Consider the following 16,347-nt stretch of genomic DNA (forward strand, 5'->3'; position numbering starts at 1 on the left):
CCGATGCTAGCATCGGTATCGGGACATCCCTAGTTAATTCCTATGCTTCTCACCTCCATCTAGTGGCCACAATGTAATATTACAGCACACTACATTTGAACTTGGAAAAGTTCCATCTAGTGATCATAATGTAATATTACAATAGTACATATAAACTGGGGGAAACATATAATGAGAACATTCATTTTTGGCATTATTCACCAAAATGAAAGTCCACAGAATTGTTTATAAATGGATCCCAAAAACTGGGAGGAACTATAGTTACACAGTTGTATAGTTTGTCCGTCTGAAGAAAGCCTCCATTCAGTTCAACTGCAAAAAAGAAAAAAAAAGGTCTGCACTAGATTTTTAAACCCACCCCTAGGCCAGCTTTGTATCATTTGCAAACACAGAAATGGTACTTTTGGCATCCAAATCCTTTATCATTTATCAACATGTTAATTAGTAATTGTTGCAAAAATTGAGTACACTGCTTACAATTTAGAGAATGAATCACTGAATGCTAACATAAGAAGTAACACTGTAGAATGTTGATCTGTGGAGATATCTGATTGCCTTAGGGAGAAACTATCAAATGTTCTTTCCTTCCTGTGGATCAACTTCAGATACATGGTACTGAGGATACAAGGTGTGTTTTGGTTGAAGTCAGTGGACATTTGCCTTTTCAGCCTTGCTATGTAACTATGTACCTTTTAAATGACATACACTGCTGTGTATAAAGATACCGCAGGTAAATGTTTATTGCCTGAGTGAACTTTGCATTGCATTCTACATATAATACATTAATCCAGACATTAAAAATTAAACAAAAACATGTTCCTGTGCATGTCCAACCATACCTACTTTAGATGGAGTATTGAACTTTAACAGCCCCTGTAAGGTTTTTACTGCTATCCGGGGCTACATTGGAGATATTTTCCGCAATTCACTGTTCGATGACGATGGTTTTCACCAGACAGAAAGTGAGATAATATCTTCAACATCAACACAGACATATATTAAAATGATTTTTTTTTAGTAGAACAGGGGAAGGCTAAAACCCCCAGTAAACGTTTTATTGCTCTGCCCCTGTTGCAGGGTTTTCCTCACTTCCTGTCTGATGAACCATTTTGACTGGAAGGATATGAGGATATATCTCTCTAACTGACCCCCAGATTAAAACAAAATGTTCTACTCTTTCCCCACTTGGAAACTGTTTTGTTTGTGACATATTCCTTTTAATAGCATTCTACTATAAATAAACATTCACATTTTTTAAATTGCATCTGTTTCTTCTACTTTGCAAACTGCACCTCTTGTGTCTCATGTATGGAATTGTATTGGTTTATTTACCCAAGTTGACTGTATCCTTTGCATATAAAACAAGTGTCATTTTATTTGAACCTAATACATTGCCTATAAAAGGATGATGTGGTAAATTATGCATACTTTAACGGTTTAGTTTCTGTAATGGCTGTTTGTTGACTTTTCATCGAAAACTCATATACAAAAACAGTCACCTGATGTGGTCAACCATAGCGGGTGGCAAATTCTGTCTACAAACATTCTTCAAAGCAGTCATGACCATTTGGTTCCTCAAACTATATATAAATGGATGCAACAGTGGACAAAAAATGCTATTAAAGACAGCTACAACCTTTCCAGAACTGGATGAGATTGACCCGGCAGGACTTATATAAATAAATATACAGCTTCCATAAGCAAACACCACGGCAATGAAGTGTGAAGAACATGTAGAAAAGGTTTTGCTTCTACCAGAAGATGATGCGATACTGAAGATGGAATACAGGATAAAGCAATACGACAGGATTGTGGGTATAAGAGTGCCTAGTATAGCAAATGAAGTAAAACTAAAGAACATATTCTGAACTACTTGTGTATCAGAGCAGGATAAATTTAAGAGAGCCGAGCCGTCACAGAAGAAGTGATCAATAAATCCAGAATTGCTGCACCACTGTAACTGAAACATCAGGACAAATGCTGGCATGTATTCCAAAATGCCAGCTATCCATAGGCAAACAATGACCTTCCAGCAAAACTGGTCTGTCATAATGTTGTTGTACCGTAAAGGATGGCATATTGCAAGGTATCTGTCAACTGACAACAGCCCCAAAGTGTAGAACTCAATGGTGCCTACTACTACATAAAAATATAATTGTAGAAGGCAACCATTACAAGTAAGGGCATTATCTCCACTCACCAGGGTAGCCACAAGCTTGGGGGCTGTCGAAGAAACAAACAACATATCTGAGGTTGCCAAACTTCTTAGGAAGAAATACATAGGTGCCTGTAGATTCTGATCTAAACTTATGACAGTGATGGACAATACATTCCCCAAAAGACAGATGACATAGGCAAAGATCAGAGCTATCCCTATATGTATACGTAATGTAGGATCAAGTGTAAAGCCAGCAAGAAAAAAATGAGTCTGGTTACAAAAGACCATTGTTTCTTGTAGTAGATGCAAATGGTTCAACCAGACACAAGGCAATAAGAAAGAAAGAAAATCCAGTTATTTTAGATGCTGAATATCATAATCCATCCACACTGACATATGATAGCGACATGATATATATATGCACATCTTCAGACATTTAGGACATTAATATACATGAACAGAGGATTCAATTTATAGTCCCTGTTATCTTCTCTGGGTTTCCCCCTGGGACACTCATGGACACAAATGGCTGATCTCATAAGGAGTTCTAGCTAGGTAAACAATTCTTCCAATGTGTATTACTAAAAAGGTTATTTTTTAGGGTTAATTTGAAAGGAAGCCAATTAAACCAACAGCATGTTTCCCTATAGCTAAATGTCAGGAGGGCATTAAAAAACACCAATTATTGCATTTATGTATTCATTACCAAAATCATTAAATACATTGTTAAAAACAATAGAAAAATAGCTAAATACACAGGTGAAATACATATAATGGAGCTATCTTAGTTGCCAAAGCATTTGTATTTCTGTCCACCCAGTTCTAAGATTTACTCAACTCTGCTGCAGTTAAGTAACACCTACAGGGCCTGTATCCAGGGGCGTCCCGAGGCTGGGTGACACCCGGAGCGGAGACCGGGTGTCACCCCGTCGTGACGTCATCGTGCATGACGTTGCCGGGCCCGTACGCGATGACGTCATCACGCATGCGCGGTCGTCATATTGACGCCAGCACGCGGCCATCATAGTGAGGGACGCCGGCAGAGAGAGGAGGGGGCATTTACCCGACGGGATGAGGTATGCCGCCGGGTCCCCTCCACCCTGCTGATACCCTGCTGGTCACGGACCGAGTGCCCGAATTTTCATAGGGGGTGAGACCAAAATTACTGTCATTTTGGCTGCCCCCCCCGCATCCCCCTTGTGACGCCACTGCTTGTATCTCCCCCAGCCTGTGAATGGACAGTGAGAGTAGAAGAAACAGATTGATAAACTAATTCCTCGGTCACTCTGCTCTCTTCTCCTATTAGCATATCCCCTGTTAGCACATGAGCACTGCACCACAACTGACTGCCTCCTTGTGTTGCCTTTCTATTGATTTACTAAAGGGAAATAGACTGTTCACTTTGCAAGCGAATCAGCACATTGCAGGGGAAGGTTCCCCTTAGCTTAGTGAATGTGAGGAAATTTCACTTAGCAAAGAATCCCCAATCATGTGTTTAAACTTGTTGCTACAGCATACTGCACTTAAGAATTAGTACTCTTTATTGAATAAAGTAACAAGAGAAAGAATGCAAGGTCCACAAAAAAAAGCTTCACCTTTGATGCAAAAATATGTGCACAAGTTCTTTTTTAATTTGTTGGTTTTAACTGGTTCAGTTCTTGCACCTGTACACCCCTCACAGACCAGAGCAATAGTTACATTTCCACTATGGGGCTACAGGTTTAGCTACCTTTGTCATTGCTTATGATGTGGAAGTAATACGGCTATCATTTTTTTTTGGACAGAACTGGCTTTCTTTTGGCAAAATTGTCTTGCAGACTGTGTTTTCTTTTCAATATACTCTTAAGAAAAAATTTAACAAAATTAAGAAAGAAATATTTTTTTTCTAGTTTAACTAGTGTTATTTTAATATGAACCCAAAAGTTACTGTATATTAAAAAAAAGAGCAAAATATAATTTGTGATGTGTCCTATTTAATGCTAAACTAACTAAAATAACTACAAATTAGTTCCTGGTACAAATCATGGCACATATTTAGAAATAAAATAAAGGCAGTTTTTACATTTTTTTTGTTTAATGCAACATAACAAAAAACAACACACAAAATAAACAAAAATTCAAAAAAAAATTGCATATGAATAATAAAAACATAAAAAATAGAAAAAACAGACCCAGGAAAAAAAATAGTAAAAGGAAGAGAAAGGAGTTATTTAGGGATGAGTAGAATTAACATTTTGTATTAAAAATGTTTCTCACTTCTGAGGATGTTTTCTGTAAATCAAAGAACAGGGTATTTGCAGGTACTTAGATTAGGCGTATTAGGGTATACCTTGTACACCAAGGTACACAAGTGGTTATATAATCACCTTTGTAATTCAGTCTGCAGTCATTATACTATGGGGTCTATTCACAAAGCTGCCGAAGGATCCAGCAGTAGCTTCGGCTAGCTTCGGTTGCTGGAGCCCTTCGGTTGCGGAAGCCGAAGTGTCAGCCGAATTGGGGCGAACGGCCTGAAGGTGGGCCTTTCGCCCCGCAAATGACAGCTGGGCGGAGCCAGACATGATCTCATGGCTGGCTCCGCCCAGTTGTAATGACAGATCAGCGTCCCCAAATGACCTGGGGATGCTGAACTGTCATCACACAATAACAACTGGGCGGAGCCGGCCGTGAAATCATGGCCGGCTCTGCCCAGTTGTTATTCATTTGCCGGGACCTGCTAGAAGGCCGTTCGGCCCCTATGTGAATTTGGGGCGAACGGCAGAGAGTGAGCTGCAGGAGCTTCGGCTCAGCCAATCCAGATGTTGGATCGGCTGAGTCAAAGTCCTTCTGCACTTCGGCTGTACTGAAGCCGTACTGAGTCGTAGTGACTCACTTCACTACAGCTCAGTTATTCACTTGGCTGCCTTTGGCAGCTTTGTAAATAACCCCCTATGCTTCCTTACAACTATGAGAACCTGGAGGTTTTTCACAAACCTGTCTTCAGAACACCGAAAAAAACGAATGCCCTGCTTGTGAATTGCTTATTGCTTTTTTCAGTGACATGTTTTTCAATGCCATTTTTACTCCTTTAGGATGATTTAAACAGGGGGAAAAAATCTTACTTATTTTCTGTTGCATGAGATTTCTCAACTGATTCTAAGTATTTTGCTGACTGCTGATCAATGCTGATTTCAAATATGAAATCAGTTTTCATCTACATGCTCTAGTTTTCATGCAATTTGAAACTTGTGATTTTCTCAAAAAAGGACACCCATTGCTATTTACACTAGGAACAGCTTGAGAACTAAGCTTACATCTACCCTAATCTTAGACTAATTAGGCACATTTTTTTTTACAAACATCAATATTCTTTATCTTTTTTGTTAATTTTGGATTATAGAGATTTATCTGATTTACTTGATTGTCTTTATGAAACAGTTCATGAATGCATTAAGTACTGATGGTGAATGTTTTCAATATATGGTTGCTGCTTTTCCTGCTTTGTCTTTCGAGAAGATCAAAGCAGGTGTGCTCGATGGACCTCAAATTTGTGCCCTTGTACGTGATGAGGAATTTGCCAGGAAGATGAATGAGAAGGAGAAGGCAGCATGGCTATCTTTTGTGGCAGTTATACAAAAACCTTCTTGGTAACAAAAAGGTAGATAACTATGAGGTTCTCGTTACTAGAATACTGTTGGCTTTTCGCGATCTTGGGTGCATGGGAATGGGGAAAAAATATGATGGCAGACTACTGCTGGAGCACCAAACAAGATTGCCCTGAGAAAGTCCACAAAAGCTACAGCGACAAGAGCAAATTCTTGCCTGAATAGGACATATTTGAACTTTGCATCCCATCCTCATCAGTTGTTATGAATCACCTATCTTCTTGGAAATATATGTTACTATAAAGTAAAAAGCATTAGTGCATACTCATACCTGACTTTAATGGATAAAGGATTCAGATGGGACAAGTGGCGATACATATTTTACTCCACACAAGTGATTTTTTTTTTGCCTTTTTTAAAACTTGAATGCATATTGTGATGCACCTACACATTTTTGTGAATACATAAAGAATATTTTTGTCAAAACGGTTGTTTAAGCCTAATTTTAAGACTGTGTGACCATAAATTCCTCAGATAGACAATGTCATCCTGCGAGAGATGTCAAAATTTGGAAAAAAATTATATGTTGAATTGCAAAAAATCTAGAGCTTACAGAGAAAAACTAACTTGAGATTTGAATTCAAATTAGGTAAGAAAAAATTCTGGTATCAATTATAAAGGCATACTCTCCCAGTTAGCAGTTAGTTTGAGAAATGACATGGTAAGGCATATATCAATTTCTTCAGGACAAGAACAAATAAAAATCTGCATTCAAAGTGGCATGTGTGATAGTTTTGTGAAACAAAAGAGTCAAAGTTGTTAGTTAATAATGTGTCATATAACTACTTCACTGTATAGCAACCTGTAATTAAACCCTTACATTTTGAAGAAAAAAAGGGTCATTATACATTTCACATTTTCACTATTTTAATATCTAAGTGTTGATGTTTTATCGGAACTGCTATGAATATAGGGTCCCTTGGCTTGGCAAAATATAGGAGTATATTACTTTTTTATTATTTTAATTTAAATAAATAAAAAAAAAATAAAGAACTATTCCTGAAATAAAAGCAAATTAATACAAAATCCTTATCTATGGTCAAGCTGCCCTTGTCTTTTAGTACAGGATATGGTGTCATTGTGGACTTTGGGAATAGGTTTATCAACCTTTTAATTTTATTTTTTATCTGTTGACATGGGCTTCTCAAAGCACTATGATTTTTTTTCTTTGGGTAGACTATCTCTGCTAATAGTTATAATTTAAAAAGCCATCTCAGCATGAGAAAACCTAAAGGCATGCCCAAATGTAGAAAAACAGCTTTAGTTAGGATGAAAGTGATGACATTATCATTAATCTATGACGACTGTCTAGATGTGTGGAACTCACAAATATAGGACGCTGATCATTTGGTTACTGCTTGTTAGATAAAATATAGTTTATTTAAAATGGCTGAAGGAATGAATTTGGTTTTATTCAGTAAAGGACTAGAAATACCTATTCTGTATTCTCATTTGAAAAAGAATTTGACATAAGTGGCAGAGTTTGTAGTGTTTTCAGATATGAAAATTGTCACTGGGAGATTGCTGGCTGCATATAACAAACATAAGCACAAACTGATACTGAATTGTTGGTCATCATATATATTATGAGCACCTGTGTTCATTGTTATAAAGTACCCTGAGTAATTATCTTCAGCGTAAATTGCATACTCCAGCCTTCTGTGCACTTATAGTAAATACATTCAAACTTATTCTTGGATCATTGCTTTGATAGCTATTGTTTTCTTGAGAAGCCATCATCATATCACCTGCCGCATGCTACAATGAGGTCACTTTGCATCCACCCTATAAAGAAAAGGTATAATTAATGAGCATTTATATTACAATTTTTCTTTATTATTATCAATATGTATGTAGCGAGACCATTTTACACAGTGCATAGAACAATGAACATCAATCAATGTTTCTTTAAAAAAATGTGGATCTTAATGGTATACACCAACATCATACAAGAACACAGTATATAGGACCAGTTAGCCTACCTGTATATTTTGGGGTGAGGGAAGGTGTTCACAGGAATAATGTTTTCAGTAAATCATAGGCCAGAAATAATACAAGCTAGCCATAGAAACAGGATGACAGAGGGCAGAGTGGTTCTGGTGCATTCAAACACAAAGGATGCTGTGTTTTCTACTCTTAGTGGACATATGTTGTGTTATTGATAATCTTTGCAACAATTGGCAGTGTACTTGTTCATATGTATAATGTTATTTAGTGAAATAATATCATGGTTGTGTTACAGTATGCTGTCATATTAATTCTCCAAGGTTGTCTTTATTTAGCAGGTAATAAATGTTCTCATATACTCTACTAGTGAGAGTATATGATATGCTGTTAGCACTGTGATTTTGGTTAGATATTTCAAGCTGAGCCGAGATAGACTATATGCCTATATAGTAGAAAGACATAGGAAAATGTCTTGTTTCACCAGGGAGAAAGTGTAGAGGGATAGAGTCCCTTTAAGTTGGGATCGTACCTTAGGGCAAACCATCTCTGTAATTTACCAGTCAGTGCTGGAGAGGTATAAAAAGTATAGGAAGGCAGAGCCCTAGTTAGTTGGCAGGCAGTAGACGTGTAGAAGAAGGGTTTTCCCACCTTCAGCCAGCAGGCAGAGGCATGTTGGTTTTCTCAGGACTGCACCCTTAGGAGAGGGTAAGGATTGAAATAAACTCAGCAGTATAGAACATGTTTGATTATATACTGTATGTTCCAGTGTGGGCAAAGGGTCTTCCTAGGATTAGTGAATTTTTGCAATCAATGGAGTGTATGTGCCTTCAGATGTATCTGTGAAATAACACCTGATGTAACTTTTGATATAAATGTTATTCCCCAGAAGAGCTTCAAGTAAAGTTTACAGTTTATTAATAATGCCCCATGCTAGACTATCATTATTCCAGCTGAAGGGAGTTTTTCTTGATCATGGATATGTGTGTGGGGGCAAGAGGACAGATATCAGTACAAAATGCAGGCTTGATCATGGCACTGTATCCTGGTTAAGACAGGCTGGGCCTGCCCAGAGTTACCTATGGGGTGATGTCTTGTGGGTTCTGGCAAATCAAGGGAATCTTGGGAATCCCTGTGGTAAAAGGATTACAGTTGCACCAGCCTAAACACCCCCTGGTAGGAGCTGCTGTGTAGTAAGGGGTGAATGGATCAGTGAGGTTACTCCTATGATTAGTAGTCACAGGAGTTACTCAAAAACTCACTATAAAATAATTTTGGTATCAAGAAAGTTCCGCAAAAACGAATATTTGTTTTGACTAAAACTCACTAAACCCTCACATTAATTAACTTACAGTAAGTTTGTTCTTAGGGTATTCCATTTACTCTCTTGTATTACATTGTAAAGTAATAAAACACTGTCAACCCTCAAGTGCTTGGCTCCTAAAAAAGGAAACCTTTTCCTGAGAAAAATATGGGGACAGCTAACCTTCTTCTAAAATGCTAGTTTTGATGCTTTGAGTCACTGAGAACTTTTCATCTGCATACTTGTTGAGGGACCCTTCCAGGTGGGTAGAATATATGTTCCCCCACCACATGCTGTGGTCCTTTCCATCATATTGGATATCATGTAGTGATGTACTAGCTGACATACAGGAAATACAGCATGTAGCAGGTATTCACAGGTGTTCACCAACCTGTCAGTGTGAAATGCCTGCAGCAGCGAGGAAGACACAGGCTGCTAGAAAGGTAAGTGGTAAGTATAGATGTTCTTCTTTCACAGGCTGGGCTTACATTACAAATGGCTTACATTAAAGTGACACAAAATAAATGTTACTCACATTAGAATGTGTCTTGGATTGTGGTGCTTCTTCCGGTGGATCTGTAAACAAAAAAGAACAAGCATCCAGACAATCAATACCCCCAAGATATACACCAAACATGAATATGCGTACTGACCATAATGTAACATCACATATCCATGTTTTAGACATAAATTACTGCTTCTGGTATCTTTCAAAAACAATTTTTCATTTTTTGGTAGATTCAGGAGAGGAAAATCACCTAGCTTTTCTTTTTATCTCTCAGAAACATCTATGCCGAGATTTCTGTTATAGTAATTTAGATTAGATCAGAACAAAGCGTATAGCTTAAGACCACTTAGCACTTATTGCAAAAATAAAGCCGCTCTACCTTCTTAGACCCAATACTCCATGGGGACCTCGGTGCTCAGCATAAACCTCTGCCGGACCAAAGCAACAAAATGAAGTGGAAAAAAGCTGGCACTCGGAGGAATCCTCTTAATGGCGTTTCTTTAATGAAAAGGCATAAAAGCAGCTACTTTTATGCCTTTTCTATAAAGAAACACCATTAAGAGGATTCCTATGAGTGCCAGCTCTTTTCCACTTCACTTAGTACTCACCCCAGGCAAAAGGCAAACAGCCCATTCAGCAGGAATGCTGGTGTTGAGCATCAGCGCCAGCCCATGCTTGTGCATTGAAGAATACTTGAAAGTACTTGCCCATGCACATAAAGGCACACCAAGCCATCAGCCAGTTTGAAGGACTCTATGTCATAAGTGCAGGTGCTTGAGCCAGCCTGCATAGCCATCAGCGAATGTAAATCTCTTGACACTTCCTCTCATGAGAAAGCACTGACTGTTACCACATACTGTAGATACAGCTTGATCTCCTTGTGTTCTTGTTGACACATTCACATGCTTTACCACCTTCCTGCTGATTCCTGTAATTTACCCCTTGGCATGACTAACAAAGCCCTTTCATATGGACATGTAAGGAGCACCTGTTAAGTCTGTACACTGATACTTAGACACCAGTGTCTACAAAACAGACAAAAACATGGAACATAGTACCACTTCTTGTCAAACACAATTGTCAGCTATGCTTGTCTTGGATGCATGTTATGTGTTTTTACAACGGCTGTTCAATATATGTAATAACTTTAGTTACTATTGAGTAAACAGGCATAGAAGAACTAGGATTTTTAGAAAATCTTTGCTTTGTTATTGTGAGGGAGCTGGAAACGGATGCTATAAAGCTATTCAAAGACATCCATCTCGCAAGCGGAAACAGTGACATGTATTCTGTGCACAGCCAGAGTGCAGTGTGTGACAAACTAGGAATGGCCTGCAGATACTGCTTTACATAAATTTTATAACGTTTGAGGTTAACAATCTTTGTAAGCCCAAAAAAGTATTGCAGACTGAATTATAGAAGTCAAAAGAGTGGATTAAGGACCTGTTTTGGACATAGAGGGTTATACTTTGTAGAAATGGCTTATCTTTCAATGATACCTCCAATGAATAACATTTTGTTCTGTTGTTGAGCATCTCACAGTTGATATTAGCACACTAAAAATGATATTTTTAAATATATTTTTTATTCTGTGTTTGTGCCAGGGTTCATAATCCCAAATTACTTTAGTTGGCAAGAAAGTTGAGCTGTATGACAACTGCAGGCCCTTAGGAATGGTTTAAGCTGGGTAATTGACCTATGCATCACCAGACTACCTGACAATTAAGCTTTAAAGCTTGTACTCAGTGGTCTGTAAAACTTTGTTATTTCTACATGAAACAATTCTCGATCCCAAGGTAAAACTGCCACTAGAAAGATAACTGTTCTTTATGGTGACCATAGAATTCATTTATTATTGGTATTTACATAGCGCTGACAATTTATGCAGCGTTTTATAGACATGTAAGCTTCAGAAAAACTCAGTTCGGTTATTTCGTTATTTCAGGATTCGGATCCGAAACTCAATTCGGTTCGGGTTTCGGATTTGGATGAAATCCAAATTTTCGTTAGTTTCTGATGAGTCTACGAATATTCGTTGCGAATACAGCAGAAAACCATATACAGATATTAATACTAAAGCTGAATCTCCTAGACCCGAATGGCATTCGGGAGCTCCTGAATGCAATTTGTAAACTCGCATCCCCAATGCCATTAGGGTCTGGGAGCCATATACATATATTACTAAAGCTCAGGCTCCCAGACTCAAATGGCATTCGGGAGCTCATGAATGCAATTCGGAAATTCGCATCCCCAAATGCCATTCGGGTCTTGGATCCATATACATATATTACTAAAGCTGAGGCTCACAGACTCGAATGGCATTCGGGAGCTCCTGAATGCAATTCGGAAATTCGGATCCCGAATGCCATTCAGGTCTAGGAGCCTCAGCTCTAGTGTTATATGTATATACTGTATATGGCTCCCATGTTGCCGTAACGAAAATTCGTGTTCAGACCCATTCTGATGCATTACACCGAAAAACACATCTGAATGGCCAGATTCTGACACATTCCGATGCATTGGGATTCGGAAATTCGGATGTGTCCGAATTTCAGAAAACTTTTCCAAATTGTGATTCGGAACGAAACAAATCGCACATGTCTAGCGTTTTACACAGTGCGCATTCACATCAGTTGACTATGTGACATTTTAAGTGCTTGATGTCCTTTATGGTGGACAGAAGTTCTACATTTTACTGGCACTGTTTTGTGCTGAATACATAAACATTAAACATTCTCCTTCTAAGGGATTAGACTCCGCCAATGAGGAATGACAGCCACCTCAACTAGAGGAAACTATGGTCTCTACAGTAATTCTTTATTCCCAGTGCAAAGTAAAAATAAATAAATGAGTGAAGTTTCCATGTTACCCCTGAACCAGCAGTTCATTAATACAAGCTCTTATCCTTCTCCGTGTTTAGCAATCCACTGAAAATATTACAAACATAATTGTGACACAGGATATATGTCATCTGTTCAGACATGAAACACTAATATGCATTTTTAATGAAACGACATTTTCACATTTACCAGTAATATATCTATCTATCTATATATATATATATATATATAGATAGATAGATAGATAGATAGATAGATAGATATAAATAGATCTATATATATATCTATATAGATCTATTTATATCTATCTATCTATATATATACACTATATTACCAAAAGTATTGGGACGCCTGCCTTTACATACACGTGAACTTAAATGGCATCCCAGTCTTAGTCCGTAGGGTGCAATATTGAGTTGGCCCACCCTTTCCCGCTATAACAGCTTCAACTCTTCTGGGAAGGCTGTCCACAAGGTTTAGGAGTGTGTCTATGGGAATGTTTGACCATTCTTCCAGAAGCACATTTGTGAGGTCAGGTAATGATGTTGGACGAGAAGGCCTGGCTCCAGTCTCCTCTCGAATTCATCCCAAAGATGTTCTATCGGGTTGAGGTCAGGACTCTGTGCAGGACAATCAAGTTCCTCCACCCCAAACTCACTCATCCATGTCTTTATGGACCTTGCTTTGTGCACTGGTGCGCAGTCATGTTGGAACAGGAAGGGGCCATCCCCAAACTATTTCCACAAAGTTGGGAGGATGAAATTGTCCAAAATGTCTTGGTATGCTGATGCCTTAAGAGTTCCCTTCACTAGAACTAAGGGGCCAAGCCCAACCCCTGAAAAACAACCCCACACCATAATCCCCCCTCCACCAAACTTTACACTTGGCACAATGCAGTCAGGCAAGTCCCGTTCTTCTGGCAACCGCCAAACCCACACACGTCCATTGCTTACTATATCCTCAATTATGAATGAATGGGAGTGAGCTACATCACCTCCTGTTCATTCATATTTGTGGTTATAGTAAGCATGCTATGTTATCAATGAACAGGAACACTCAGTATAGAGGATTCCTGTTCAAAATTCTGCCCCGGGCGCCCATAACTCTGATTACGCCACTGGTGATTCGTCACTCCTGAGAACACATCTCCACTAGACTAGAGTCCAGTGGTGGCGTGCTTTACACCACGGCATCTGACGCTTTGCATTGCACTTGTTGATGTAAGGCTTGGATGCAGCTGCTCAGCCATGGAAAACCCATTCCATGAAGCTCTCTACGCACTGTTGTTGTGCCAATCTGAAGGCCACAAGAAGTTTGGAGGTGTGTAGCTAATGATTCTGCAGACAGTTGACAACTTCTGTGCACTGTGCACTTTAGCATGCGCTGACCCCGCTGTCATTTTACGTGGTCTGCCATTTCGTGGCTAAGTTGCTGTTGTTCCCAGTTGCATCCACTTTGTTATAATACCAGTGACAGTTGTCCGTGGAATATTTAGTATATATGTATATGTATGTATATATATACATTGTATATATCAGTAATGTTCCTTTTGAGTAAAGAGTCCATACCTTTCTTGCCTGAAAGAACCCAGTAGACCAAACTGACAATTATAATCAATACAGCAATCCCGGCAGCAACTCCTATAGCTATCAGCCACAGCAAAGATCCAGCTGAGAATCAAAAGCATAAGGGAAAGTTATTACATTTTCTAAAATAGAGCTTACATAGTTACGAAGAAATACATATCTTAAAAAAAGACATGTTTTGATGGGTCTATCAATAAAATCCACACTTCAAAATGAATGATGTCAGCAATAGGATTTCACATTACTATTTTGAGTAAAGTATTACATCCTTACAGCCATGACTAAAAAAAAGCTAGGCAGAGTAGATCAATCTGGCTGACGCACGAATAAACCATCTAAAATATTTAGGTATACAGATAATTAATTAAAAGCTATACACAGATTGTTATTACATCAACACGCATTGATATGTTATTTAAATCAAAGGTTCTCAACCAGTGACATATGCTGGGTGAGGGGTTTGGGATGCTAGTGGTGCATGCTAGGAGTGGTTAGTGCATGCCACTCAGCTCCTGCCAACTAGTGTCATCACTAGGTCCCAGGAGCTGGACAAAAGCTGAGTGGGATGCTGGCTTTTAGCAATCTGGGCACTCTGGCCACAGGGCCGGTGCTAGGATTTTTGCCTAGACAGGCAAAGTTGCATTTGTGCGCCCGCGTCATGCTGCTCTGCCTGCCACCCCTCCCCCATGTGGCAACAGCCTCAGGCCTTTATGTTCTTGTGGGGTGCAAGAACATAAAGGCTACTGTGCAGGCATTGGGGCTTACATGGATGCATCATCCTTGGGCCAGCATTGTTAGACCAGGAATTATATACTGGCCCTGGATGATCCCTGAACAAAGATGGTGCTGCTTTCTGAGGAGAGGAGAGGTGACGGCATATAAACGCATGTCAGGAAAAGTGCTATTATCTCCTGCACAGTTACAATTACAAATTATTTAGCATTCATATGCACAACATGAAAAGCGTTTGTTTGAGTTATAATTACATACTTGTTATTACAGTGATCTCAACTTGGGGACTCTTTGGTGACAGCAGTAAACGTCCCTTGATCTCTGCTGTGTATTGACAAGAGTATTTGGCAGGGGAAGTGTTATTATTTTTCTTCACAATAATAGTTATTGCTGCTGCTCTTGTCTGTGGATTGTAAGTATGTACACTGGTCACCTCATCTGTTTCATTAAGAAAGTGGAATATTGCCCTTTTATAACTTTCCCTGATGAGGCAGTACAGAGTTACATTGCCTCCATCTTTGATTCTTCCACTAGGAGGATCGGCAGACAACATTGGTGGACGTAAGTGATCTGTAATGTACAAAATAAATAATTATTTTTATTATTATCATTTAGTATCATATTATTATCTTACAAGTTTGTTCCTTGCAGCTAAGGGACACAAATAACAAAGTGCAAGAATAGTATTGCAAATTCCTTTTTGACCATATTAGTTGGTTGGCACAGCTAAAAGTGATGTGTGGGGGCTTGGTGCGAACCCAGTTTGTGAACCCAGTTCATCCATGTCTACACAAAACTGTGTCTGACATACTCCCAGTACCGGCCCAATCAGGGGCATTCCCTGCCCTGCAGCTAAATGTCACAGAGGGGTGGCTAATGCACCTGGCGCAACTGGGGGGTGCCAGTCACAGTTTTGTTGGACATTGGGGGCCCTCAGGCAAACTGGGTTCGCTCTAAGCTCCCACACATCACTAGTTGGCACCTTAAGTTTGACACCTCTTCTCCTCTCTCATTTAGTTTATGCAATGGACAGCCTCAGTGGCTAGTAAGGGCACTCTCATTGGACAGAAAAGAGGAAGATTTGCTGATACAAGTTTAGGCTCCGTTCACACATTAACGGTTTTCCGTGAGTATTGGTACACGTGGAAAAATAATTGTTCACACTAGGGTGACGTCCATGCGATACAAAAAATGTGCGTCCCACAAAAAAGTCCAAGTGCGATTTTCTGGGTGGATTCCGCATGTTTCCGCTATAGTAAAAGCCACAAGCGTGCAGAATCCACACATATGTTAAGTTTGCGCGTTTTCGTGCCGCGCTGTTTTCCTGCCTGGTGAAGGGACCCTGAGTGGCCCCGAAATGTTGCTATGTGACAAGATGTGTATGCATTATTAAAATGATCACTGCTTGAAGATTTGACCATTGTGTGCTGGAGACATACTTTACTACTTGAGTTTGAAGCGTCGCCATCCACAGTCACTACAGCACCCACAGAAAGGGACGTACCATTAAGGAGTGCGGTAGGACTCTCGTGCATTGTTTTCCTGAAAACCACACAGAAAACACGACCTCTATGCGTGAATGGAGCCTTACTGTAACGTGCAAAACAAGCTCACCAAACATCATTTTATTGG

At 39.3% G+C, this 16,347-nt stretch overlaps 1 protein-coding gene across 1 annotated transcript in view; it reads right to left on the bottom strand.

Annotated features, from left to right (window-relative positions):
• Positions 1–1,495: 1,495 nt before the first annotated feature.
• The window catches only part of LOC108792363, a 31,339-nt gene continuing 16,487 nt past the window's right edge, over positions 1,496–16,347 (bottom strand). Inside the window, exons 6-8 of the mRNA XM_018563131.1 lie at positions 14,974–15,285; positions 13,966–14,067; positions 1,496–2,373 (exon numbers count right to left, since the gene is read on the bottom strand). Of these exons, the coding sequence (XP_018418633.1) occupies positions 1,496–2,373; positions 13,966–14,067; positions 14,974–15,285 (1,292 nt within the window). The remainder of the gene's footprint in view (positions 2,374–13,965; positions 14,068–14,973; positions 15,286–16,347) is intronic.

Source organism: Nanorana parkeri, unplaced genomic scaffold (assembly GCF_000935625.1).
Source record: "Nanorana parkeri isolate BGI_ZX_2015 unplaced genomic scaffold, ASM93562v1 scaffold635, whole genome shotgun sequence".
NCBI classification, from domain to species: domain Eukaryota; kingdom Metazoa; phylum Chordata; class Amphibia; order Anura; family Dicroglossidae; genus Nanorana; species Nanorana parkeri.